At 40.7% G+C, this 26,864-nt stretch overlaps 1 protein-coding gene across 1 annotated transcript in view; it reads left to right on the plus strand.

The window, feature by feature from the left end:
• PHEX (phosphate regulating endopeptidase homolog X-linked) overlaps positions 1–26,864 on the plus strand; it is a 262,838-nt gene that overhangs the window by 119,201 nt on the left and 116,773 nt on the right. Inside the window, exons 8-11 of the mRNA XM_040338252.1 lie at positions 1,496–1,579; positions 4,951–5,096; positions 17,858–17,951; positions 20,726–20,854. Of these exons, the coding sequence (XP_040194186.1) occupies positions 1,496–1,579; positions 4,951–5,096; positions 17,858–17,951; positions 20,726–20,854 (453 nt within the window). The remainder of the gene's footprint in view (positions 1–1,495; positions 1,580–4,950; positions 5,097–17,857; positions 17,952–20,725; positions 20,855–26,864) is intronic.

Consider the following 26,864-nt stretch of genomic DNA (forward strand, 5'->3'; position numbering starts at 1 on the left):
ACACTATATAAGGCTGCTGCTTGCACGGCGGCCGTATATAGTGAATGAATAGATATTAGGCAGGTAGTTAGTGTAGTGTGCAGTCAGTCAGTGTAGTATATATATGATAGAGTTCAAAGTATATACCGTATTTATTGGCGTATACTGCGCACTTTTTTGCCCTGAAAATCAGGGCAAAATCGTGGGTGCGCGATATACGCCGATACCCGCTTCCCGCGCTGTGGTTGAATGCCTGCGCGGACGTATACCGAGTGCAGTACACTCGGCTACATTCGGCCAGGCTCGGCTTCGCTCGTGCTCACGCATAAACGTCACAGAGTGTGAGCACGAGCGAAGCCGAGCCTGGTCGAATGTAGACGAGTGTACTGCACTCGGTATACGTCGGCGGAGGCGTTCAAACTGAGCGCGGGAAGCGGCGATTCGACGGGGAGACAGCGCGTGAGAAGCCGGGAGGACACCACCGAAGCCGCAGATGGACGCCGGACCCGACGAGGCCGCCGATGGATGCCGCGCAAGACACCAAAATTGTAAGTACTAAAATGATTTTTTTTACAGGAATTGCGGGTCCACATTAGTGGTGCGCGCTATACGCCGGAGCGCGAAATACCCCGATAAATACGGTAGTACAGTTAGTGTAGTATATATTATACAGTTCAAAGTACTGTATATAGTACAGTTAGTGTAGTTTATATTAAGGAGAAGCAGCATACTACACTAATTTTGCGTTTCCTCCTCTCAGCACATATTCTTTGCAACAGGATGATATTGTGTCTTAGTGCCTATATTTTAGTGTAATATCTAAGGTGCCTACGCCTATATGCAGCAGTCTCCATGTCCCTACCAAATCATAGGCTGTTCCAATCTGGTGGTGTTAAAATACACGTTTACCTTCCTGCAAATTACTATTTGCCCATCACTATGGTGGGCTGCCCCCCTGACCAAAAGGGATGTACACAAGGCAGGATAGGTTAAGCAAGAAGGTGCAGGTATTTGTAGGCACCTCTTGGTACCTGCATCTCATACCTGTTAACAGATTTTTGACAGCTATGTTATTGTGTATGAATTAATACATTTTCAAATTCATGATGTGGTTGAACCACTAAATAATTTATGCATTTGAAATACATGATTAACAATCATATCTTTTGTGCAATTTTCATTATATCTCTTATAAAGTTTGATGATAAATAATTCATAATAAGAATGTGCACTGTGATAAAAAATTATGCTGCTATATCCTTCCACCTTAGCTTTGAGCTGATGTCAAGTTTCTGCCAAACCAGGGCTGTATGCAAATCTACTGACTGCACCAAATCCACCATGCCAGATCATTTTAGCTAGCAATCAAACTCAGAGGAGCTAGCTGCACAAGACTGGTCTAGACTTGGCTACACAAATTCAGTAGCTGAGGGTTGAATTCTGACACATTTTTTCATTGATATTATTATTTTAGAATAAAGCTCTTGTTTACATTAAGCCTTTTTTAATTTTACAGATAACTGTTCCTCATGAAAACAGGACAAGTGAATCCATGTACAATAAAATGAACATCTCAGAATTGAGCGCTATGATCCCACAGGTCTGTTTCTATATGCAATTTTTATTGTATTTTTTTAACTATAGTTTATTCAGTTTGTTCCTTTAACACACGTATTTATATAATTTTGTTTGATAATGTGAATTACAAAAATTGGGGATCATTTGGAAAATCTCTGACAATATTAAAGCAAATAAAGAATAGGGCAGGTGCATTTATACATTTAAGGTAAATACTAAATTTTTAATAAGTTACTGTAGCAGGAATATTATTTGTATCAATTAATCCTGTCATTGACACAAGATGATTGACATAGACTGTGACAGATAGTCAAACTCTGGCAATAATGGACATAGCCTGAGATATGGTGACAAATATAGAATGATAGGCATTTATAGACACAACAACCACTGGTAAACAGTCTGAAGTTAAGAATACACATAACAATATATTTTCATAATCTCTATGCTATCTTCTTTGAATTTACCAATGACTATTCCTTTTCAAATTCAGCTGGGACTGGCCAAATTTTGATCCAGGTGTCACCACTGAGGTTGAACTGAAGTCAATCTACCGACTGACTTCTGTTTGACTGCCCTGTTTGATTAAAGCCTCCAGAGCCGAGCTGCAGGCAATAGCCCCAGTACTTTAGCAAAGTAAATATCAGTTTATTAAGGACAAGCTTTCGGGGTATGTGCCCTTCTTCCAAAGTATTGTATTGTATGTTAGTGCAAATAAAAAAAGTATCACGGACAGTACTCAATTTTCTCTGTCACAATTGGACTAATATGGCTACAATCAAGTCAAGTTTATTAAGGGTAATTCAATAAAGCCATGCAGGCCAAGAGAAATGATGGTGTGCAGAGCAGGGCAACCCACAAAGTCAGTCATATTTCAGCATGCTATAATCTGATCAGGTATGAGATAATTTATGACTATTGCCACAGATTCATAGACTATGCATATCACCCTTGTGATTTGATGTTTAACCTAGTTTGTTCTTGTTGAAACTACCCATTACAATGACTGACCAATACTAAGCCATGGGAGGACACGATGGGTCCAAGAGAGACTTTAAAATATAGGGCGGAGGAACCTCAGCCCATAATCTATAAGTACAATATATGACAGATGGTAAGAAAAACAATTTGGACCATTACATCAACAGTTGCAACAAATCACCAGAAGTATCTGGGAAGATCAAGGCACAGTAGTGAACCGTTCATGATCGTTCCCAACAAATAGCACACCAGGGAGTACCCTGTACGCACATAATGCTGGCAATAATATAAACACAAAGTAACATGAAAAAAAAAACAAGGAGAAAAAGAAAAAGGGAAGAAAAGGGCTCCAAGAGAGCATAGACAAGATATCAAAGAGAGGAAAAGAAGAGGAAAGAAGAGAGAAATGAAAAGAGAGAGATAGGAATCACAGAAGAAGGCACCATCTTGTATTTGTCATGGAGTGCCTTAAAGGGGTTGTAAAGGTTTGTTTTTTTATTTTCTAAATAGGTTCCTTTAAGCTAGTGCATTGTTGGTTCACATACCTTTTCCTTCGATTTCCGTTCAAAATGTTTTTTTTCTTTGTCTGAATTTCTCACTTTCTGTTTCACCTCAGTGATGTCTTGTACACACGACCGGACTGTCCGTTGGAATAAAGTCCGACGGATTATCCGATGGAGTTACGACAAAAACGCGGTGACGTACAACAGGCACGACGACCTGAGATTAATGAAGTTTGGCTTTTCTGCTTGATTCTGAGCATGCATGGTTTTTAGTCTGTCGTAATTGCATACAGACGAACAGACTTTCCCATATAAATTTTTGTCCGTTGGAAAAAAAAGAAGTTCTCTATATAAGTCCGTCGGAATTTCAGAAGGAAAAAGTCACACGGACAAAATATCAGATAAAAAGAGCCTGTCTGAATTTTTTCATTGGAAAATCCAGTCGTGTGTACAAGGCATGAGCTTGCCCCATCCATCGAGCTGTTCTGGCTGGGGGTTAGTCAGTGTGCTTGCCCCCTCCCTTGGGACTACATCTCTGCGGGGAGATTCTGTGTTCACAGTATCTCCCCACAGGGATGTAGTCCCAACCAGGGGAGGGGGCGAGCACGCTGACTAACCTCCAGCCAGAACAGCTCGGATGATGGGGGAAAGCTTACTGAGGAGGAACAGGAAGTGAGGAATTCAGACAAAGAAAAAAAAACATTCAGAAGGTAAATCGAAGGAAAAGGTTAGTGAACCAACTATACACTAGCTTAACCACTTCCCGACGGCCGCACAACTTTATACGGCCGCGGGGTGGCTCTAAATCTCTGGGAGGCCGTGTTTTTATGGCCTCCGCTCCTCCTGGCCACTGGGGGGCGCGCGAGCGCGCCCACCGCATCACTGGGATGCCGGTGCGCGTGCCTGGCGGCCGCGATGTCCGTCAGGCTCCCGCGATCGGCGGTTACAGAGAGAAGGACATGGATCTGTGTGTGTAAACACACAGATCCATGTCCTGTCAGGGAGAGAGGAGACCGATCTGTGTCTCTTGTACATAGGGACACAGATCGGTCACCTCCCCCAGTCAGTCCCCTTCCCCCACAGTTAGTAACACTATGCAGGGTACACATTTAACCCCTTCCTCACCCCCTAGTGTTAACCCCTTCAATGCCAGTCACATTTATACAGTAATTAGTGCATATTTATAGCACTGATCGCAGTATAAATGTGAATGGTGCCAAAAATGTGTCAAAAGTGTCCGATGTGTCCGCCATAATGTCGCAGTACCGATAAAAATCGCAGATCGCTGCAATTACTAGTAAAAAATAAAATAAAAATAATAATAATTCTGTCCCCATTTTTATAGGCGCTATAACTTTTGCGCAAACCAGTCGCTTATTGCGATTTTTTTTTATTTTTTATTATTACCAAAAATGTAGAATACGTATTGGCCTAGACTGAGAAAAAAAAATTAAAAAAAAATTGAGCTATTTATTACAGCAACAAGTAAAACATATTTTTTTTTTTCAAAATTGTCGCTCTATTTTTGTTTATAGCGCAAAAAAAAAAACGCAGAGGTGATCAAATACCACCAAAATAAAGCTCTATTTGTGGGAAAAAAAGGACGTAAATTTTGTTTGGGTGCCACGTCGCACGACCGCGCAATTGTCAGTTAAAGCGACGCAGTGCCGAATTGCAAAAAGTCCTCTGGTCAGGAAGGGGGTATATGTGCCCAGTAAGCAAGTGGTTAAATGAACCCATTTAGAAAATAAAAAACAAACCTTTACATCCCCTTTAATGACATTAAAATTAACACAGTATCACTTGAGTGGTAGTGGGATTCACTATTGCGTGGCAAAAAACATAGTTTAAAAAAAAAGACCTCTAAATTAAACTTGCGTAAATTGCTTCACTTTTTCTGTTTTTACAGTTTGATTGGTTAAGCTACTTGAAGAAAGTAATTGACTTTAAAGTGCATCCACATCTTAAAGATATTGACTCATCAGAAAATGTGATTGTTCGAGTACCAGAATATTTTAAAGAATTGTTTAAGATACTAGAATCTGAAGACAAGAGGTATGTATTTCTTGTTTAGTAAAAAATATCAGGAAATAAATAGAAAAAAGTAGACCTGGCAGTTACCTGTAGTCAGACATACTAAACTGACAATAATACCAATAACATTTAAAACTCCTATTGTGCAAACAATCATGTGCAAATATGCAAAAATGTGTAAATAGTGCAAAATACTGCAAATTCTCCAAACAGGTGCCAAAAAAAGGTTAAAACGTGCAAAATAGTGTCCAAAACGCAAGCAGTTCCACAATATCAGATTCCAAAAATAAATATAGAATGTGTGAAAGAAAATAATATATGAAAACAATTATATATATATATATATATATATATATATATATATATATATATATATATATATATATATATATATATATATATATATATACAGTATATCAAAAATGTATTCTCTGTGCAAAAAAAACCATGTAATTCCTTGCAAAAAAATCCTTGGTGCAAACGTAAATCTCTGTGCAATAAGTACTCCGAAATCAAATGATAATTACAGGCAAAGTGCAGGATAATCCACAACAAATCCAAAGAAATCCTTATATGTGCAGGTGCCTATATCCAGTGTGGGTGCCCTCATTTCCCCCAGCCCCCCACCACCTTAGCTGGTTTAAAAATAAAGCCTCTTTTATCCTACAGTGGCTGAGCAGCTCCTGGTGGCAGCAGACACTTTTCCTGGGGTATTCACTCTCAATAACACAAAAGGGAAGAGGGAGGCTCCATAGTGTAATACGTTCAAATCATTTTAATCAATAGAATATATCAATACACTTACATTAAAACGATCAGACATCAGCATGTAAAAAGTGTCGTGAACAGTCGTGCAACGCGTAAGGGACCAGAGCCTGTGGGGTACATCACTTCCGGTCGTGGCCGAGAGCAGAAGTGCTTTTGTTTTACATGCTGATGTCTGATCGTCTTAATGTAAGTGTATTGATGTATTCTATTGATCTATTGACAGCCTTTTTCAGTTCTTCAGTACCCTAGATTACATACAGAAGTTTCTAGGAGTAGCTTGAACAGTGGACAGTGGTGGATTTGTCTACTGCTTGATGGTGCCTGGCACCAGTGTGGGATCAGTAGCAATTAATGTAAGGGGATGTTTTTTCAATCAATTAACCACGTAAAGGCACTATTCTCACTGTGACCATTAATCTAAAGGCTTAGCAGTAACAAACCTACTAAATTACCACTATGGTGAAAGAGCTCTTCACTGACCACTGATGTATTGAAAAACGTTTAAAATGACCCTGCAAATGACAATACCGTTTTCACTGTCTACCTTTATTTTTGAGGAATACGTATGTGTAGCGCTAAAATTAATAAATGAATATCAAAATACCAAAATGTGTGTAATGATAAAAAATAAAACACATATAACATTAATGAATGTTAGACACAAATTATGAAGCATGTGAAAATTCCTCTATAGCGAGGAGTGACGACAGTGCCGATTGGCACGTAGTCTGATACACCTAAGGTGATATCAGATATGAAGGCAGAGTCCAACAAAACTCCTAGCTGTGATAATCCGATGTGTATAGCAAAGTTCATCAAAATCCACAAATCATTTAAGTGAAAAAGTGAATAACTGGAAAAAGCGTGACTTCTTTATCGTGACAATCCCATCACCGGAAAAAGTGCAGGCTTACCGGAACTTGTTGACCACTGGTGGCGTATGCCAAAAGAGGTCAATCAAGGCTTTATATGACAATTGTCAAACAACGATCCTTGGCAGGAAGCGTAGGTCCAACTGGTTGATAGATCCTTAAATGGAATGGGTCCCCAGGAGTAAGCCGGAAGCTATACTGATGTTGGAATCCCGGAACCAATTGGCTCAGTGTATTAGTGGTGCATAGGGAAAATAAAAGAAAAGTGGCCACATAGCGTAACTCCGTATAAAAGAAAAATACGTGTTTATTCACAGCTATCAAACTTACATTTGGCTGGAAGTATAAGAGCTCTTGCATGTAAATGGGGCGACAGTGGGAGGACTCCACTGTCGCCCCATTTACATGCAAGAGCTCTTATACTTCTAGCCAAATGTAAGTTTGATAGCTGTGAATAAACACGTATTTTTCTTTTATACGTGTTTATTCACAGCTATCAAACTTACATTTGGCTAGAAGTATAAGAGCTCTTGCATGTAAATGGGGCGACAGTGGAGTTTCAACATTCCCTGGTGTATACAGTTGATTTGCCCCTATTGCCATCCATAGTCTCAATGGGCGTTCAGTACTGTAGCTCCCAGGATATTCTTGAAGACATTTGAAGGTCACAGAAAAATTGTTATAAACTGTCAGATGTAGTTCAATGCGGATATGCAATTAAAAATATCACTTATATTGATCTTAAAGATCAACTTTGAGAATTAAAAAAAAAAACTACCTTGGCTGTGCCCCCCCCCCCCCCCCCGCCGTGCCTCATGGACTCTCATGGACTGGCATGTATATTGCCATCATCCCTCTTCAATCAAAATTGGATTATACCTAAAAAAAATTGTATTTTAAAGGCAATAGAAAATCAAAAAATTATATAGAAAAATATAAATGTTTATTACAAAAAATTACATGAAAAGACATAATACTCTACATAAGTATAATATATAATTTTTTGATTTTCTATTGCCTTTAAAATCCGATTTTTTTGAGGTATAATCCAATTTTGATGCTTATTAACTCTAGGGGGTAAATGATCAGGTGAAATACTTACCTTATACCTTTCACATCTTTGCATCTGGTCCCCTAAAACCTCTTCTTTATAATGACATTAAAGCTTGTTTTTCTTAAATAACAAACACGTTATACTTACCTGCTCTGTGCAGTGGTTTTGCACAGAGCAGCCCCAATCCCCTTCTTTTCGGGTCCCTTGCTGGTGTTCCTAGCTCCTCCCCCTTGAGCAGTTCCCCCAGAGAAAGCCACTTTCCCTGGGGTTGCCGCTGCATGCTCACTCCAGAGCCTCTGCTCTATGCATCCATAAGACACATATAGCCACGGCTCTCCCCCGCACCCTCCTCATTTGCTCATTGGCTGTGATTGACAGCAGTGGGAGCCAATGGGTACCTGTTGCTGTCTCAGCCAATAAGGAGAAGGAGTCCCGGGACAGCTGAGTCTCTCGTGCACATCACTGGATCAAAAGTGGTTCAGGTAAGTATTAGGGGGGCTGTGGGGGGAGCAGCACACAGAAGGTTTTTTACCTTCATGTATAGAATGTACGAAGGTAAAAAATCTTCAGCCTCTACAACCACTTTAAGGCTCTTCAGACCACAGTGGCAAAATGATATCATCAACTACAATGCAGGGCCTGTAAAAGAGGAGAGCTTCATAGCTTGCAATTTCAAGGAGTTAGGCAAGTATAAGGCCTTGTACACACGCTCAGTCCAAACTGATGAAAACGGACTGAGGTTCAGTTTCATCAGTCCAAACCTACCATGTGTATGGCCCATCAGACTTTTGTCCTTCAGTTTTAGAACTTGCTTTAAAATCGGACTGATGGACGCCTGACCGATCGGTCGAAACCAATGGTTAGTACGCAAAAGCATCGGTTCAAAACCCGCACATTCTCAGAATCAAGTCAACGCATGCTTGGAAGCATTGAACTTCGTTTTTTCAGCACGTCGTTGTGTTTTACGTCACCGCATTGGACTCGATCGGATTTTGAAATGATGGTGTGTAGGCACATCAGACCATCAGACTTCAGCCTCCAGTCCGTTTTCATCAGATGGACTGATCGTGTGTACAGGGCCTTACACATTTTTCCTCATCCCCTACAGTTAACAAGCATATAACTCCAACCTGTAGTTCGGTGGTCTCCAAACTGCGGCCCCAGGGCCGAATGTGGCCCTTTGCATGCCTTTATCTGGCCCTTAGGAATTCCTCCTACAGATATAAAACACTATTTCTCCCACTTATATGGACGATGGGGTACTATTCCTCCCACTGATACCAATAATGGAATACTATCTCTCCCACTGACACCAATGATGGGGTATTTTTCCTCCCACTGACAGCAACAATTAGGCATTATTCCTATAACAAATACCTTTTATAGGGCACTATTCCACCTCCTACTGACTACCAATACTATGTAATAATTTTTTTTTTTACTGCCACTGACCTACTAGCCACAGTCTGAAGGGCAGTAAACTGGCCCTCTGTTTAAAAAGTTTGGAGACCCCTGCTGTAGTTGAACTATAATAGATATTAAGCTGGCCATACATGGATTGAAATTCATCCACTTCTATAGGGATTGGCCAAATTTTTAACCATGTATGGGCAGGGAGGTTGTACAAAAGTCAATCTAGTACGGATCAATTTCTGTACCACCTCCCTGTTGGATTTTCCCGGCTCCATCAGTGCTGCAGGCTATAATGTATTCTGGCGGTGCTGCAGACTATAGTGTATTAAACAACAGAGATTTTAACAGGTTGATAAGATGATAGAAATCAGGCTGAATACATTCACATATACCATATTTAAAAACATTGGGCCAAATTCTCCAAACCATGTGTAAATTTAGGATTATCTAACTTATGTCATTTAAGTTACGGCGCCCTAAGTTGGTGTCGTAACTACCGTATTCTCAGTGCATTTGCGCACAAAACTGCGCCATCCTTAACTTAAGTTTCAATGCCTAAGGCGTGGTTATGGCAAGTGGGAATGAAGTGGGCGTGCTTCATTGTAATGAGCCATGACCCCATGCAAATGAAGTGCCGGCCGTACTGCGCATGCGCGCACGAATCTGGACCTCAATGCGCATGTGCAGAACTTTGGTCAGCGCAATCAGTGAGATAGGTAAAAGGCCAAGCGTACTTAGTTTGAAGATCGCCCTGTGTCTAAATAGCCCCAGTCAAACACACTTCAATTGCAAAAGTATTTCCCTGTGTTCCCTTCCTAAAGCAAGTTGCTTCTGCTTTGAACGTTTGTCAGTGTTTGTTGGTAAGATTGTTTTGTGAGAAAAGTGTTTGTGGAGTTGGAGGGTATAGTTGGTGTTTGTTTTTGCTAATTTGTTTTTTGTTTTGATTGTTTGCCTGTTTGTTTGTCCTAATATTTTTTTTGGGGTTTTGTTTATATTTTTTGTTTTCCTTTTTTGCCTGTTTGTTTTCTAATTAATAGTAGCTGTCTGTCTATTTTTTATTTTGGCTTGTTTGTATTTTCTTTGGTGTGTGTGTGTATTGTTGTTTGTTTGTTGGCTGAGTTCCCTGTTGCTGGGTGTTGTCTGTCATGGCTCCCAAGCGCAGGAAGCTAAATTTTTCACCGGCAGAGAAGCATATACTTGCTCAGGGCGTCATTAAATTTGGGCGATTTCTCCATGGCCCTGAGAGCCACACCACCACCCCGGCCAGGAGGAAGGAGATCCTTCAAAAGATCACCGATCGGATCAATGCGGCGGGGGGGGGGGAGACCAGGACCATCGCTGGAGTTCAAAAAAAAATAAATGACTTGAGGAGCGTGTCCCGGAACAAGCTGGCAACGCTGCATGCCCATACCAGGGGCACTGGAGGAGGGGGACCCTGCCCAGTCAGGATGAGTGAGGAGGAATGGGCAGTGGCCCAGTGTTTCCACCCACAGCAGGTGGTGGGCCTGCCTGGCTTTGACAATGATCCTCTTATGAGGACAGGTAATTTTTGGGAATTTCTATCTGGTGATTAGCATGTGTGGGTGGGGGAAGGGAAGATGTGCCAAGTGTATGGATCCAACAACCTGTGATTGTTTTGTGTCCTCCCCAGATGCCCAGGAGGTGGCAGCCCCATCAGCCCAGGAGGTGGCAGCCCCATCAGCCCAGGAGGTGGCAGCCCCATCAGGTCAGGAGGTTGCAGGCCCATCAGGGCAGGAGGTTGCAGGCCCATCAGGGCAGGCTGCTGCACCACCCCCAAGACAGGCTCATGCAGAGTCCCAAGAAGGGCAGGATTCGCCATGGGAGGGGAGTGCCCACAACTCCCCTAATTTGGATGTTGAGTGGGAGGAGGATGAGGGGGAGGAAGATGACAATATTCTGATTGGGCAGGAAATAATGATGGGCCAAGATATGACCTTTGAATCATCCCCTGAGGGAACCCCACAGGCGCCCAGAAGTCAGGCCACCATCATGGGTCGCCCCTTCCAACCCTCCTCCAACATGCAGCAGCACCCATGGCTCACTCCAACTCCTCCTCCAAGGCCACAAGCCTCAGGGGCAAGTAGGATGCCGACCCCTGAAAACAGGGGGGGGTTGGTGCGTCTGCCGGTCAGTCTGTTGAGGGACAATGTCCGGCAGACCCGCAGTCTGTCTGCAATACAAAAAACTATGAGTAAGGTGGAGCGCAGCCTGGGTGCAATGAGGGAGTCACTGGGTGACGTGGCCACCAACTCCGTGGGGGTCATCACCTGTTTGTGGGACCTGAGGAACGCCACAACAGGTGTGGCCCAGGAGGTGACTGCCCTCACCCAGGCTGTGCAGGCCAATACCCGGGCTGTGCAGGCCAATACGGCTGACATAACTTCCTGTCTGACAAGGATAGCCGTTGCCTTGGAGGGAAGGCCAGCAGGAGGACAGACACCAGGGGAGGCTGCTTCCTCCCCTGTACAGTCCCCCCGCCCTGAAAATACTCCCTCCCCTGCACAGTCCCCCCCCCTGAAAATACTCCCTCCCCTGCACAGACCCCCCCCCCTGAAAATACTCCCTCCCCTGCACAGACCCCCCCCGTGAAGATCCCCCAGTTGGCCGTGGCCGTCCCCGTGGCCGTCCCCGTGCCCGTCCCCGTGACCGTGCCCGTGCCCGTGGGCAGCCCAGAAGGAGCACTCGGCAACATCCCTAATTTGCAGGGGTACTTTTTTTTTTTTTTTTTTACACTGTACTTATGATTTGGTATATGTGTGTGAATGATGTGTGAATGTGGGGGGATGGCATTCCTGAAAACATAAGGGTGTCACCCTCAGTTTTGGTGGAGTAGGGATCCCCAGGACCAGGGAGAAGTCATCCTAGGTTCCTGAATGGTGTATGAATGCACAGTGACATAATTGGAGCCGTGGCGGGGCGTTACTGCTCCCAAGTACCAAAGGGGGGGGGGGGGTACTTGGATCTAATCCAATTCTATGTGCATGTGATGTGTCTGTGCTAGGGACCACAGTGACGTGCATTCATGCATTCTCATTGTGAGATAATTAATGTGCGTTTTGTAAATAAAAATAAACATTCTCTTTGGCATATAAATAATGTGCATTTATTTACCAAAATAAAGATTTAAAGGTCACATAATCTCTGTGATTTGGTCTTGGCAAATCAAAAACAAAAATAGTATTAGGAGGCATTTACTGGGCAAAGATGCCTTCAGACAGTTGTCTCCTGATTGCCTGGCCCTCAGCAGACCGGGTAGAGGGGTTTGGGGGGGGGGGTTGCCTGGGTGGGGGGTTAGGTCAGGAGATATCTCCACATGCATGCCCCTTCTTAATGCAAAATTGTGCAGTATGCAACATGCACCAATAATTTTGCATACAAAGTCTGGGGAATACAATAGTGTACCCCCAGTCTTGTCCAGGCATCTGAATCGTGACTTTAGCATGCCAAAAGTCCGCTCTACTATAGCCCGGGTCTGGCTGTGCACCTCATTGTATTTTCGTTCTCCGGGTGTTTGGGGGTTCCTAAAGGGGGTCATCAGGTGGGGTCCCAATGCATATCCTGAGTCACCTGTAAGGGAAAAGACAGGAGGATATTAGTCATGCATGTGCCCCTTGTGATGTCTCCATCATGGGGGGGGCATACCTGACACCAATGTCACTCACCAATCAGCCAGCTGTCTCCATACATGTTCATCTCAAAGTCTCTGTAGATCTTGGTCTGCCTTAGTATGAAACTATCATGGCACGAGCCGGGAAACTTGGCACAAACGTGCCAGATGAGGCCATGTGCATCTACGATCATCTGGACATTGATTGAATGCCAGCCTTTCCTGTTTCTGAACAGGTGTTCAGTATCATGGGGGGGCTGGAGTGCCACATGGGTGCAGTCAATCGCCCCGATGATCTTAGGAAAGCCAGCAATATTGTAAAAGTCTGTCATTGCTTGCACACGCTGGTCCTCCTGGGTGGGCATGACAAACTGGTGGCTCATGCGCCGCAGTATGGCAGGGACCACCTGATGTAGGCATTTACTCATGGTTGACTGCACCATCCCAGCCACACCTCCAGATGCTCGCTGGAATGAGCCACTCGATAGAAAATGGAGGGTTGCCATAACTTTTTCAAGAGGTGTCAGGGCATGGGAACGTAGGGTTTGGGCAATTAGATCATCATGAAGGAGTTGGGTGATCTCCAGGATGGCCTCCCTATCAAATCGGTAGTTGCCAATGACCTCATAAACTGGCATTTGCCAAATATCACGGCGTGGCCGATAAACACGCGCCTGTGCCCTCATCCTCCTCCTCTGTGCCCTCCTCCTCCTTTGTGCCTGTAAGGCAGCAAGTGCCGTCAAAATCATTGCTGGTCCTGGCATTTTTCAAAATAAACCTTCACAACTAGAGCTGTAACCTCTAGTCACTTCCTTCTGCAATCCCTTCCACAGCATGTGTAAAATTAGGGCTGGTTTTATAATGTGGAAATTTAGTCAGAAAAACTAACAGGTGCGCACAGGGCGGAAAATACGGCGCCCACACTTAATTCTGAGAATCGCCCTAACTCCCTCATTTGCATCTTTGCCTATCAAAAACAGCGGCGAGCCTAGCGTAATTTGCGCCCGGGAATGCGCAGGTGTAACTAATTTAAGTACGGCTGAAAATACGGAAATCTTTGCTTAAGTCGTTTTGACGATCGCGCGCAAATATACGCGCCGTGTAAAATTAGAAAAATGGAGTTAAGTCTGCGTATCTCTTTTGAGAATTTGGCCCATTGTAAAACTTACAATAATAATGAAAGTCTATTACTGTAGGTTTGGAGTAAACTATGTGTTTGTGGGCTGCTTTTGTGTTTTTCTCAATTACTGTTTACTACTTTTTATGGGAGAGTTTGTTATTTTTATTAATAGATCTCATTACACACAAATAGGATGTCTAAGTGGTATAAAATTCCTTTTTGCGGTAAGCACAACAAGACTCTCTTGAACAATTTATGATTGGTAGCTTGTGACAGCTCTAAGAGGTGTGGGATATAGGACACTTAGCAGTAGCTGGAGATTAATGGAAATTCACAATCTCGTCAGATGTCAATTCAATGTGTTTCACAGCAATACAAGACATTTCATTTAGGATTAGAGGAATTCCTGTGAAGTGCGGAATCCTTTCCTTTAGCAGTATATGTTGCTCCAGCCATCCAGGGGATAAAACACAATAAAAAATAGCTGTATCTGTTGGGACTTGCTTTTCACCTCTCCTTACTGTTTGCCCTTGCTGCATCCGTAAACATATTTTTACATTTACGCGCAGTGTTTTCTGAGTCATTTCTGTAATAAGTGTTTTCTATATATAGTGGTGGGTCATTTTATGGTCAATATTTTGTATAATCAGTATTTATCAGCTACAGAGAATGCTACAAAACCTTACTGGCGTGTATTGAGTTTTAATCTAGTTATTGTGAGTGATTTTAGTATTATTGGGAGGTAAAAAAAATATATATATGGGACTGTACTGCATATATGGGACTGCATATTATATTTAAAATGCATAACAAAAAAAAAGAAACAGTATAATCCCTGCAATACATGTACATTTGCCCATGTTTTATTCCTTAAAAGCCCTGTGAGTGCAGAAAATATTTATTTCTCTCAGTGGCGGTGCGTCCATAACGGGCACATAGGTGCCGCGCCCTCTCTCCTACCTCCTGTCTATCACCATGGATAGATTCATGCATTGCATGAATCTATCTATCTATGGTCGCCTCTGCCACCCCCTATTCACCTGCCCGGGCCCCTTTTCGGTTGCCGGGCACCTAAATTACAGCGGCTGGGTATTTTTGGAAGCACCTGATTAGAGCCATAGGCTCTAATAGGCGTCCAAAAAGGTAAACAGCGGGCAGTCATGCTGGGCACTTGCAGTTCACTCAGCGTTGTGTTAGGAAAGCGAAACAACAACAGAAACTTAAACAAGATAAAAACTGTATGGAAGCATATTTATTTCATTTTTAAATTATAAGCCTTTCTTGTTCTGATGTTACTCTCTTTCTGTAAGCACAAAATTGGGGTTTGAGCCACTAACCTCAATGACATGCTTAATCTTCCCAACATGCTGTTGCATTGCGTAAGTAGGTGGCACAAAACACTGGGAAAGGCAAAAAAAGCAAGGATTTCATATTTTTTTTTTTTTGCAATAAAGATTTAGGATTTAATCTTTTAACACTAGGAAGTCAGATGATATCAAAAAGACAGAGATTCAACTGCTAAACAAAAATAAACTGACAGTATTATAAAAGTACTACTCAGAATGCAGCTCTGCAATGCAGGTACCTGTCAGTAATTTTCCATAGATGTTCTTCTTTAGATGGCCTAAATTCCAGGGGCCATAATTTACACATTTTAATACACCTCCTGTACCTTTCTATTGTCAAGCAAGATAGACAAGCAACATTTTCTTATGGTGTCCTTGCAGAAAATCAGACTCTCATTGTTTTGGGAACTTAGGGAAGCCCATACCTACCCTTGGCAACAGAAAGGATCCATAACAGTTGTTTAGCCACTTGACCTCCGGAAGATTTACCCCCATTTTTCGTGATACAGCACTGTGTTATTTTAATTGTCAACTGCGGGATCATGCAATGCTGTACATAAATGAAATATATGTCCTTCTTTTCCCACAAGAAGAGCTTTCTTTTGGTGGCATTTGATCACCACTGCATTTTTTATTTCTTGCAATTTAAACATAAAACGACTGACAATTTTGAAAAATAAAACAATCTATATTCTTTACTAACTTCTATAAAACATATCCAATAAAAAAATTTAAAAATCAAATTTTTTCATCAATTTAGGCCAATATGTATTCTGCTACATATTTTTTTTTTTTAAATCCCAATTAACGTATATTGATTGGTTTGCGCAAAAGTTACAGCGTCTACAAACTTACTAATGGAAGTAATGGAATTTATTCCCTTCTTTGGGTCGAAAGAAAATCCACTACTTCCCTGCTGACAGGACAGAGCCTTGCCATGTTTGCCATCCTTACCAGTTTCTGGATGATCAGTGTGGCAAGACCCTCAAATCGCTCTGACTAACGAATCAGTAGAGAATTCTCCCTGCAATTTAGAAAGATAGATATTTTTTTATTCTTCTGCAGGCTAAGATAACTATAGACAAGTTGTGGAAAAAGACTTCAGTCTCACTGTCTCAGGCCAAGCAGAAAATCTCTTGGATCATTATCCATGAAAGGATAGCTAGTACTGATCCATGAAAGGATAGCTAGTACTCTAAATGATACCAGAAAGCAATATGAAAAAGTTTGGGAGCCATGGGCCCAGTATAATCATGTTTCTATATCTATGTGATCTACAGATTGATATAAATATTGTTTGAGGTCTCCAGGTCAAACATTTGTACCCCATGTTCTCCATTTCTTTTCTATTTACTTTTGCTCAATTCTTTCCTCTATCTTTAGTCCACAGCTATTAGAAGTTAGGTTCTGACTCCAGGTACCCTGGTTTCAAAATAAGTCAGTATTCTTTTGGATGTTATGTTATTAAACCTACTGACATATTTTAATATGTATTGTCTGCTATGATGAGGCTTCCAAATCTTGTGTTTCCATATTGTACCATTTGAACGCTATTCTGGAATCTTCAATTTTAAATGTTTGGACTATAATCCTAAATTGACCTAACAAAAAGTTTGAATGTAAAGTAGAAGTATTCCTCTTGTTTTTGGTCGCCCTGCTAATTTTTACAAATACCCGTTGATAATGCTAGTGAATGTTAACTTGTACAGCTTCCTGTAGGGGTGACAACACTGCTGAATTGATAATGAATTCAGAGCAGCAATTTCACCGTCATGCAGACTGTGTGCACTGCAGTGGGATGATATCAACATGTTGTTGTTCCTGTTGATTTAAAGTCTGTAGCTTGTAAATCAGCAACTGGCCTACCTAGCTCTGTCCATTTCTTACCGGATTGACAGCACTGCCTCTGCTGTTGAAACCCTTCCACTGTGAGATGCAGTTTTGAAAAGGGGAAGCATCTGAGCCAATTATGGAGGAGGAATTGCCGTAGACCTTGTGCACACAGGCTCAAAATCATCAGAAATTGGACAGTTTAGCACAGACTTTCGACCCATGTCTATTCTACATGACTGGCTTATTTCAAACAGGCATGCTGGAAAACCAGCATCCAACCTGCATCTGATCTGTATGGTCTGGCTAGGGGAAGTTAGTATAACGATCTTTCAGGTTTTTTTTTTATGTTCAGTCTGCTGCGTTGAACGAAAAAAAAAAAAACTTCTGTCAGGGTAGATACATTTTTTTTTCCTTTTATGAGGTTTGTATACCACATCATAACTGGATTTGGGACATGCTTTGACCATCACAACTTTGGATGTATGGTAATGCTTTTTAAAAAAAATAGGACTTTATCTTTTTCCAAACCATTTATATTCAAGGGTACTGATTTATTACGTTTCACTTATCAGCGAAAAGCTTTTCTTTTCTTCACTTACAGTTTATGTAAATGTCTTAGTTACATAATGCAGCCCACATGTTAAAATGATACGCTGATAAAAAAAAACTAATAATAATGATAAAGGAAAAAATAAGGAAGTAACCGATATTCAGGTCACACTGATTTTTGTTTCTATTATATTTCAAGGACTATTGCCAACTACCTAATATGGAAATTTGTGTATTCAAGAATTTCAAATCTTGGTAGAAAGTTTCAGTATAGACAACTAGAGTATGCACGGGTAAGAAAAATTAAGATTTGAAGTATCAAAAGCATTACTTGAGATTCTTTTTTTAACCTGTGTTTATGAGGTACTAAGCAGAAGTATATGACCTTGAACGTGTTGGCTAGAAACAAATTCAACTATTAAAGGGGTTGTAAAAGTTTGTTTTTTATTTTCTAAATAGGTTCCTTTAAAGGGGTTGTAAAAATAAAAACAAATTCCCTAAATAGCTTCCTTTACCTTAGTGCAGTCCTCCTTCACTTACCTCATCCTGCGATTTTGCTTTTAAATGTCCTTATTTCTTCTGAGAAATCCTCACTTCTGTCTGTAACTACACACAGTAATGCAAGGCTTTCTCCCTGGTGTGGAGAAAGCCTCTTGAGGGGGCAAGCAGGAGTATCAGGACGCCCACTAACACACAGCTCCTTTCTCTATCTGCAAAATAGATAGCGTCCTGACCCTCCTGCTTGACCCCTCCCCCCTCAAGAGGCTTTCTCCTCACCAGGGAGAAAGTGTTGCATTACTGTGTGGAGTTACAGACAGAAAAACCGGAAGTGAGGATTTCTCAGAAGAAATAACATTTAAAAGCAAAATCGAAGGATGAGGTAAGTGAAGGAGGACTGCACTAAAGTAAAGGAAGCTATTAAGGGATTTTTTTTTTACCTTTACAACCCCTTTAAGCTAGTGCATTGTTGGTTCACTTTTCCTTCGATTTCCCTTCTAAATGTTTTTTTTTCTTTGTTTTCTTTGTCTGAATTTCTCACTTCCTGTTTCTCCCCAGTAAGCTGTTCTGGCTGACTAATCCCCAGCCAGAACAGCTCGGATGATGGGGGCAAGCTTACTGAGGAAAAACAGGAAGTGAGAAATTTAGAAGGGAAATCGAAGGAAAAGGTAAGAGAACCAACAATGCACTAGCTAAAAGGAACCTATTTAAAAAAAATAAAAAACAAACCTTTACAACCCCTTTAAGTGTGGAATGATGACATATGCCTACCTTCATTTCACTTGTTATGTTTTTGTCTATTGATTGTCAGTTTTTTCTTTGCTTTTATGGCATTTTGCTTTTTTAATTTGCTTTTTATAGACTATAAAAGCAGCCATTGCTGATCCTTTATACATTGTTGCATGTAGTTGCATATCATTCTCTTAAAGTACTAGCACTATTGGGATAAAGTATGCTTTAGAAGTTTATTAAAAAAGGGAAGCCATGGACTATTTAGCTACAGTGCTTTCAAAAAGTATTCATACCCCTTGACATTTTTCCACATTTTGTCATTAAATTACATTACAATACATGCTGTCTTTTATGTGATAGACCAACACAAAGTGGCACATAATTGTGAAGTGGAAGGAAAATGATGAATGGTTTTCAATTTTTTTTTAAAATAAATATCTGAAAAGTGTAGCGTGCGTTTAAACTATTCGCTTGAGCTATTTTGTAAAGAAGAATGGGCAAAAAAGTCACTCTCTAGATGTGAAAAGCTGGTAGAGACATACCCAAAAAGACTTGCAGCTATAATTGCAGCGAAAGGTGGTTCTACAAAGTATTGATTTAGGGTGGCTGAATAAAAATGCACGCCACACTTTTCAGATATTTATTTGTAAAAAAAAATTGAAAACCATTCATCATTTTGCTTCCACTTCACAATTATGTGCCATATTGTGATTGATCTATTTGTGTTGGTCTATCACACAAAATGCCACTAAAAATACATTTACATTTTGGGTTGTAAGATGACAACATTTCAAGGGGTATGAATACTAGACATGTGCACACTGAAATATTTTGTTTCGGAATTTTGTTTTCATCCGAAAAATGTTATTGTTTAGTTACTCCCGAAATTTGTTTTTATTTATTTTGTTTAGTTAAAAAATGCATTAGTCCGAAAATCCGAATTAATTAAGGTCAAATCTGTCATTGAAGGCTCATGGTGTCTGTCGAATGTTCTAAGAAGATTCGACGGAACAGCTAAACTGTATGAAGCCACAATCGTACATTTCCAGTCGAATGTTCCGCCTACAAGCTATAAAAGAATTCTAATGTTGTTTGACAGTAATAATTATATTTATAAACTATTACTACTAGTCATCCAACATTCATTTGACCAGAAATGTACGATTGTGGCGTTGTACAGTTAAGCTGCTCAAATGGCTGCTCAAATGGCTTTTATTTTTTCTGTTACACTTGATTGCCTTGAAGTGTATGTGAACAAAAAACATGCAACATACTTTCTTGTGTTTTCTTTCATAAAACACTGCAGAACAGAAGAATACTCATTTATTCTAAAAGAAAACCAGTGAGCTTTCCCATATTTTGTTATAGCTCACATCACTGCCTCCGCTGCCCTGAAATGCCAAGCAGTTTTGTCAGCCCCATTTGAGGTTTTCCCTGCTGGACTCCAGAAGTAGTGGACATGTTCTGCAGTCCGTCAAAGGAGAACTGACAATGCTGTTTGAGATTTCAGTGCAGCAAAGACAGAGTTGTTAGCTCAGTACAGAAAGGGGAAACTCCCTAGATTTTTGGCAGAATCAATAGGTATTATTTTGTATGTATAAGGTAATGAAAAGACAAAACATGCATTTATTGTAGGGCTTTGCTGATTATGTTTTTTTATTTTTATTTTATTTCAGAAATACATTTTAATTCAAGATGAGCAATGTATCTTTACAACAAAGAAAAATCAGCACTGACTCATCTCAATAGATATACAATAGCATGATGTTTCATAGAACTTCAGAAACTGTCTTTAATCATTTAGGAATATTAAGTGTCTAATTTCTTCATGATGCAGGTTCTCTTGGGAACAAATTCTTTGGCAGCTCGATGGGACAGATGTGTAAATTATATTGAGAATGCACTTCCGTATGCTGTTGGGAAGATGTTTGTAGATGCCCACTTCCAAGAGGACAAGAAATTGATGGTATAATCTAAACATATTAATTAACACGTTAACATTTCTGTATTTATTAGCATATTAAGGCTAAGCGATTCATTTTTATTAATATTAATGTGTAAACAAGTACACACTTCACATGCAGGTGCCGAAACAGTCTAGAGCAAATAGTAAACACTGTTTATGAATTAAATATTTCTGAGTAAAAATACAAACATTTGTCTGTTTTGGGACTCAGTATTGCTCTATATGTAATTATTGAATCCCAAAGTAACTGAGCAAATATGCCAAGTCTGAGCAGCTCTATCCACTAATTCCTAATTGACAGATTAATCATGGTGGTAAGGTTAGCAAGTTTGGACGTGGTGCGGGTTTTTAATCTAAAGTAGCATTAAATTATAAAAAATAAAAATCTTCCCTAGAAGCTTATGTATTGTATACTGTGGCAGAAGCACTGAAAATGCACTAAGCTTGGAGAATTGCTAGTTCTGGCAGTGAAAGTGTGTCTGAGCAATCAGAAGATACAGCTGAAGAGTGGATTTCAATTAGATAGAGAGAGGTTTTGCCTACAGTCTATATAGCCTAGTACACACGATTGGATTTTCTGCGAACAAAGCATAGTACTTTTGTCCGAAAGGCGTTGGCCATGAACTTGTCTTGCATACAAACGGCAAAGAATTTCCATCGGTTCACCGCTGAAGTGGCCTGATGGTCTGATGTGCGTACACACCATCATTCCAAAAACTGATCGGGTCAGAACGCGGTGACGTCAAACACACAACGTGCTGAATAAAACAAAGTTCAATGCTTCCAAGCATGCGTCGACTTGATTCTGAGCATGCTTTCTGTACTAACCATCGGTTTGGACCGATCGGGCAGCGGTCCATCGGTTCGATTTTGAAGCATGTTTTAAAATTTTGGACCGAAGGAAAACAGACCGATAGGCTATACACATGGTCGGTTTGGACCGATGAAACTGAACCTCGGTCCATTCTCATCGGTTTTGTCCGACCGTGTGTACGTGGCCTGAGTCATCCAGGACTGCTTGGCCTAAACAGACAGGCACCTTATCAACATCTGATAGGAATAAGAGCTGGATACTGGCAAGAGACAGTCTCTGTCTGAACGGACCTGTGCATCTAAATTGAATAAGCATTTGTCTGTGTCTTAAGCCCCATATACACTATTAGATTTTCTGCAGATTTTTATCTTCATATTAACCAGAACAATAGTGCAAGGGCCTGCTTGATTGCATACAAATTGATACTCCTAAGGTTTGACCACATATTATATGATTTTGGTAAATCTGAAGACAAAAATCTGAAGAAAATCTAATAGTGTTTATGGGGCTTAAGTCTAAATCTAAAGGTCTAGTCTGGTAATTAAAGCTGGGTACACACTGTGAGTTTTTTTTCATTGAACCAGCAGGCTGTATGAAAAAAAAACCTTAATAGAATCCTGTATTCACATAAGCGATGTGAATGCAGGGATCTCCCCCCACTATTGTATGTGCTATTGTATTTTGACAGCAGGGACTGTTAGGCCGGGTACTCACGACCAAACATGTATGGTGAAAGCGGTCCGTCGGACCGTTTCCACCATACATGTCTGCCAGAGGGCTTCTGTACGATGGTTGTACACACCATCGTACAGAAGTCCGCGCGTAAACAATACGCGGGGCGTGTCCGCGGTGTCGCCGCGTCGATGACGCGGTGTCGCCGCGACAATGACGCGGCGACGTGGGCGGCCCGCCTTTAAAATGCTTCCACGCATGCGTCGAAGTCATTCGACGCATGCGAGGGACGGCGGGCGCCTGGACATGTACGGTAGGTCTGTACTGACGACCGTACATGTCCGAGCGGGCAGAATTCCAGCGGACTGTTTTAAAACAAGTCCAGGAATATTTGTCTGCTGGGAAAAGGCCCGGCGGGCAAATGTTTGCTGGAATTCGGCCCGCTCGCGCCCACACACGACCAAACATGTCTGCTGAAACTGGCCTGCGGGCCAGTTTCAGCAGACATGTTTGCTCGTGAGTATGGGGCCTCAGAGAGGCAGGCTGGAACTGTGATGCCTTTTCCTTGAGGAAAATTGAGCCATGCAACAAATAGTTAGGAGGCGGAAAAATATATATTTATTGCTCTGCCCTGCCATGACCAATAAGTGGGCCTGAAGTCATGAAGCATATCTTGATAAGTGGTTCTCTGATGCCGACTCTTGCAATACATTAACTATGTTTAGTGCTCAATAAAACAATTGGGATTTTGTTATCAAGAACGTTATTAACAAACATCGGAAAATCCTGTTAGAAGGCCCTATTCTGACAAAAGTTCTTCCAGAAAGACCCAAATAATTTTTTGGAAAACCACAAGAATTGAGGAGTTTGATTGTCCCCAACAGAGTAAGGAATATTATCAACCAGCCCATAGAGAGGCAATGTCAACTCCTCAAGCCAAAAATGTTATTTGAGATGTAAGAAATTTTAGAGCTTGTCAATTTATGTGACAATGGAAGAAGGAAACGATGTGACATAATAAAAAACATTTTCTATTCGACAACTTTCTATGTAATCTATGGGATTATTTTCTCATATGGTATGCTCTATGTCCGTCTCACATTTTTCACATTTTGTGAACATAGAAGGAATATCTTAAATGGGGTGACTAATCATTCCATACCAAGACACAGGATAAATGCAGGCAAAAATTACAGTGTTTGGAATATAAGCTATATCTTTGAATATCAGCCTGGACAAGAAACATCACCAGCTGTGTGCATGTGAGAATGTTCTGCTTTTGCAATTTGAAGTGTCTAATCCATAAAGGGTTTGAATGAGAATTTGTAGTGTACAAAAGAAGGGCTTGGGTAGTTTCTAGTTTAGGTACAGTATACAGTTGATTCAGTATAATAATGTCAAGTCTGAGCAGCTCTATTCACTAATTCCTAATTGACAGATTAATCATGGTGGTAAGGTTAGCAATTTTGGACGTGGTGTGGGTTTTTAATCTGAAGTAGCATTAAATTATTGAAAATAAAACTCTTCCCTAGAAGCTTATGTATTGTATACTGTGGCAGAAGCACTGAAAATGCACTAAGCTTGGAGAATTGATAGTTCTGGCAGTGAAAGGGTGTCTGAGCAATCAGAAGATACAGCTGAAGAGTGGATTTCAATTAGATAGAGAGAGGTTTTGCCTACAGTCTCTAGCCTAGTACACACGATTGGATTTTCTGCGAACAAAGCGTAGTACTTTTGTCCGAAGGGCGTTGGCCATGAACTTGTCTTGCATACAAACGGAAAAGAATTGTCAGCCAACAAACATGAAACGACATGGTTTTTCAGCTCTTTAGCGCCACCCTTAGGGCAACTTCTACTAATGTTGTGTTATGATGAGCATTGCTTCTGAGCATGTTTGTACTTTGGAGTTTTTCCAAAAGACGTCTGTACATATGATCGGATACTGTCATCCAACAACACACATTTGTTGGCAGAACATTTTAAAGCATGCTATCCAACATTTGTTGGTGGAAAATCTGACCACAATTGTCCCATGGAGCATATAAATGGTCGGATTTTCCGACAACAGCCTGTCATCACACAATTCACGTCGGAAAATCCTGTGGAGACAGTTGTTGCTGAGACACTGGAGTTGAATTACTGAAGGCAAATAGGCAGTTCAGTCTGCAAAGGAATCTGAACTTTGCAAGGAAATATTCCCCAGAACTTGGTGAATAAGATGAAGCTCTGCTGACTTCTATCATCCAATCATATGCAAGCAAAAACTATTTTGTTTTTTATTTTCCTTGCACATGGCTGGGTATTATTTGCAAAGTGAAACTTACCACATTCACTAAGCTCTGGGTTTCCTTGCAAAGTGCAAATTACATTGCAAAATGAACAACCTATTTGCCTTTAGTACATCAACCCCAGTGTGTGTGAGGACATACTGTGAGTCATCCAGGACTGCTTGACCTAAACAGACAGGCACCTTATCAACATCTGATAGGAATAAGAGCTGGATACTGGCAAGAGCCAGAGACAGTCTCTGTTTGAACGGACCTGTGCATCTAAATTGAATAAGCGTTTGTCTGTGTCTTAAGCCCCATATACACTATTAGATTTTCTGCAGATTTTTATCTTCATATTAACCAGAACAATAGTGCAAGGACCTGCTTGATTGCATACAAATTTATACTCCTAAGGTTTAACCACATATTATATGATTTTGGTAAATCTGAAGACAAAAATCTGAAGAAAATCTAATAGTGTTTATGGAGCTTAAGTCTAAATCTAAAGGTCTAGTCTGGTAATTAAAGCTGGGTACACACTGTTATGCCCCGTACACACCATCACTTTATGTGATGAAAAAAAACGACACTTTCTGTGAAGTAAAAAATGAAGTTTTTGAAACTTCAATTTTCAAAGACGAAGTTGCCTACACACCATCGTTTTCTCACAATGATCTTGCAAAGTGAGGTTACGTTCCACCACGTTTTACCATTGAAGCTCGCTTCATAAGTAGCTTCTGGGCATGCGTGGATGAAAAAACGTCTTAGTAAACGACGTTTTTTGCTACACACGGTCAATTTCTGTGAAGTAAAAAGTGCACTTTTGAAAAACGGCACATAAAATTGAAGCATGCTTGAATTTTTTTTGGTCGTTTTTTACAAGACATAAAATGACGTTTTCCCCCACACACGGTCAATTAAAGTGACGTTTTTGAAAACGTCATTTTTTTCCATCACATAAAGTGATGGTGTGTACGCGGCATTAGAGAGGCAGGCTGGAACTGTGATGCCCTTTCCTTGAGGAAAATTGAGCCATGCAACAAATAGTTAGGAGGCGGAAAAATATATATTTATTGCTCTGCCATGACCAATAAGTGGGCCTGAAGTCATAAAGCATATCTTGATAAGTGGTTCTCTGATGCCGACTCTTGCAATACATTAACTATGTTTAGTGCTCAATAAAACATTTGGGATTTTGTTATCAAGAACGTTATTAACAAACATCGGAAAATCCTGTTAGAAGGCCCTATTCTGACAAAAGTTCTTCCAGAAAGACCCAAATAATTTTTTGGAAAACCACAGGAATTGAGGAGTTTGATTGTCCCCAACAGAGTAAGGAATATTATCAACCAGCCCATAGAGAGGCAATGTCAACTCCTCAAGCCAAAAATGTTATTTGAGATGTAAAATTTTAGGGCTTGTCAATTTATGTGACAATGGAAGAAGGAAACCATGTGACATAATAAAAAACATTTTCTATTCGACAACTTTCTATGTAATCTATGGGATTATTTTCTCATATGGTATGCTCTATGTCCGTCTCACATTTTTCACATTTTGTGAACATAGAAGGAATATCTTAAATGGGGTGACTAATCATTCCATACCAAGACACAGGATAAATGCAGGCAAAAATGTCAGTGTTTGGAATATAAGCTATATCTTTGAATATCAGCCTGGACAAGAAACATCACCAGCTGTGTGCATGTGAGAATGTTCTGCTTTTGCAATTTGAAGTGTCTAATCCATAAAGGGTTTGAATGAGAATTTGTAGTGTGAGTACAAAAGAAGGGCTTGGGTAGTTTCTAGTTTAGGTACAGTATACAGTTGATTCAGTATAATAATGCCAAGTCTGAGCAGCTCTATTCACTAATTCCTAATTGACAGATTAATCATGGTGATAAGGTTAGCAAGTTTGGACGTGGTGTGGGTTTTTAATCTGAAGTAGCATTAAATTATTGAAAATAAAAATCTTCCCTAGAAGCTTATGTATTGTATACTGTGGCAGAAGCACTGAAAATGCACTGAAAATGTGATGTGTCCCAAAAGATTATGGGGCTGGAGGAAGGGGGAGAGGAGAACTTCCGCTCAGATCTCCTAGGCAGCCGAGTGGAAATGGGAGCTGGGTACCTGTCAAAACAAGTTACCCGCTCCCCCCGAAAAAAAAAAAAGGTTATGCCAAATATGGCACATCAGGGGGTCAGGAGGCCTTAAACCGTAAGTTCCACTTTTGGGGTGGAATTCTGCTTTAAAT

This window comes from Rana temporaria, chromosome 2 (genome assembly GCF_905171775.1).
Source record: "Rana temporaria chromosome 2, aRanTem1.1, whole genome shotgun sequence".
Lineage (NCBI taxonomy): Eukaryota > Metazoa > Chordata > Amphibia > Anura > Ranidae > Rana > Rana temporaria.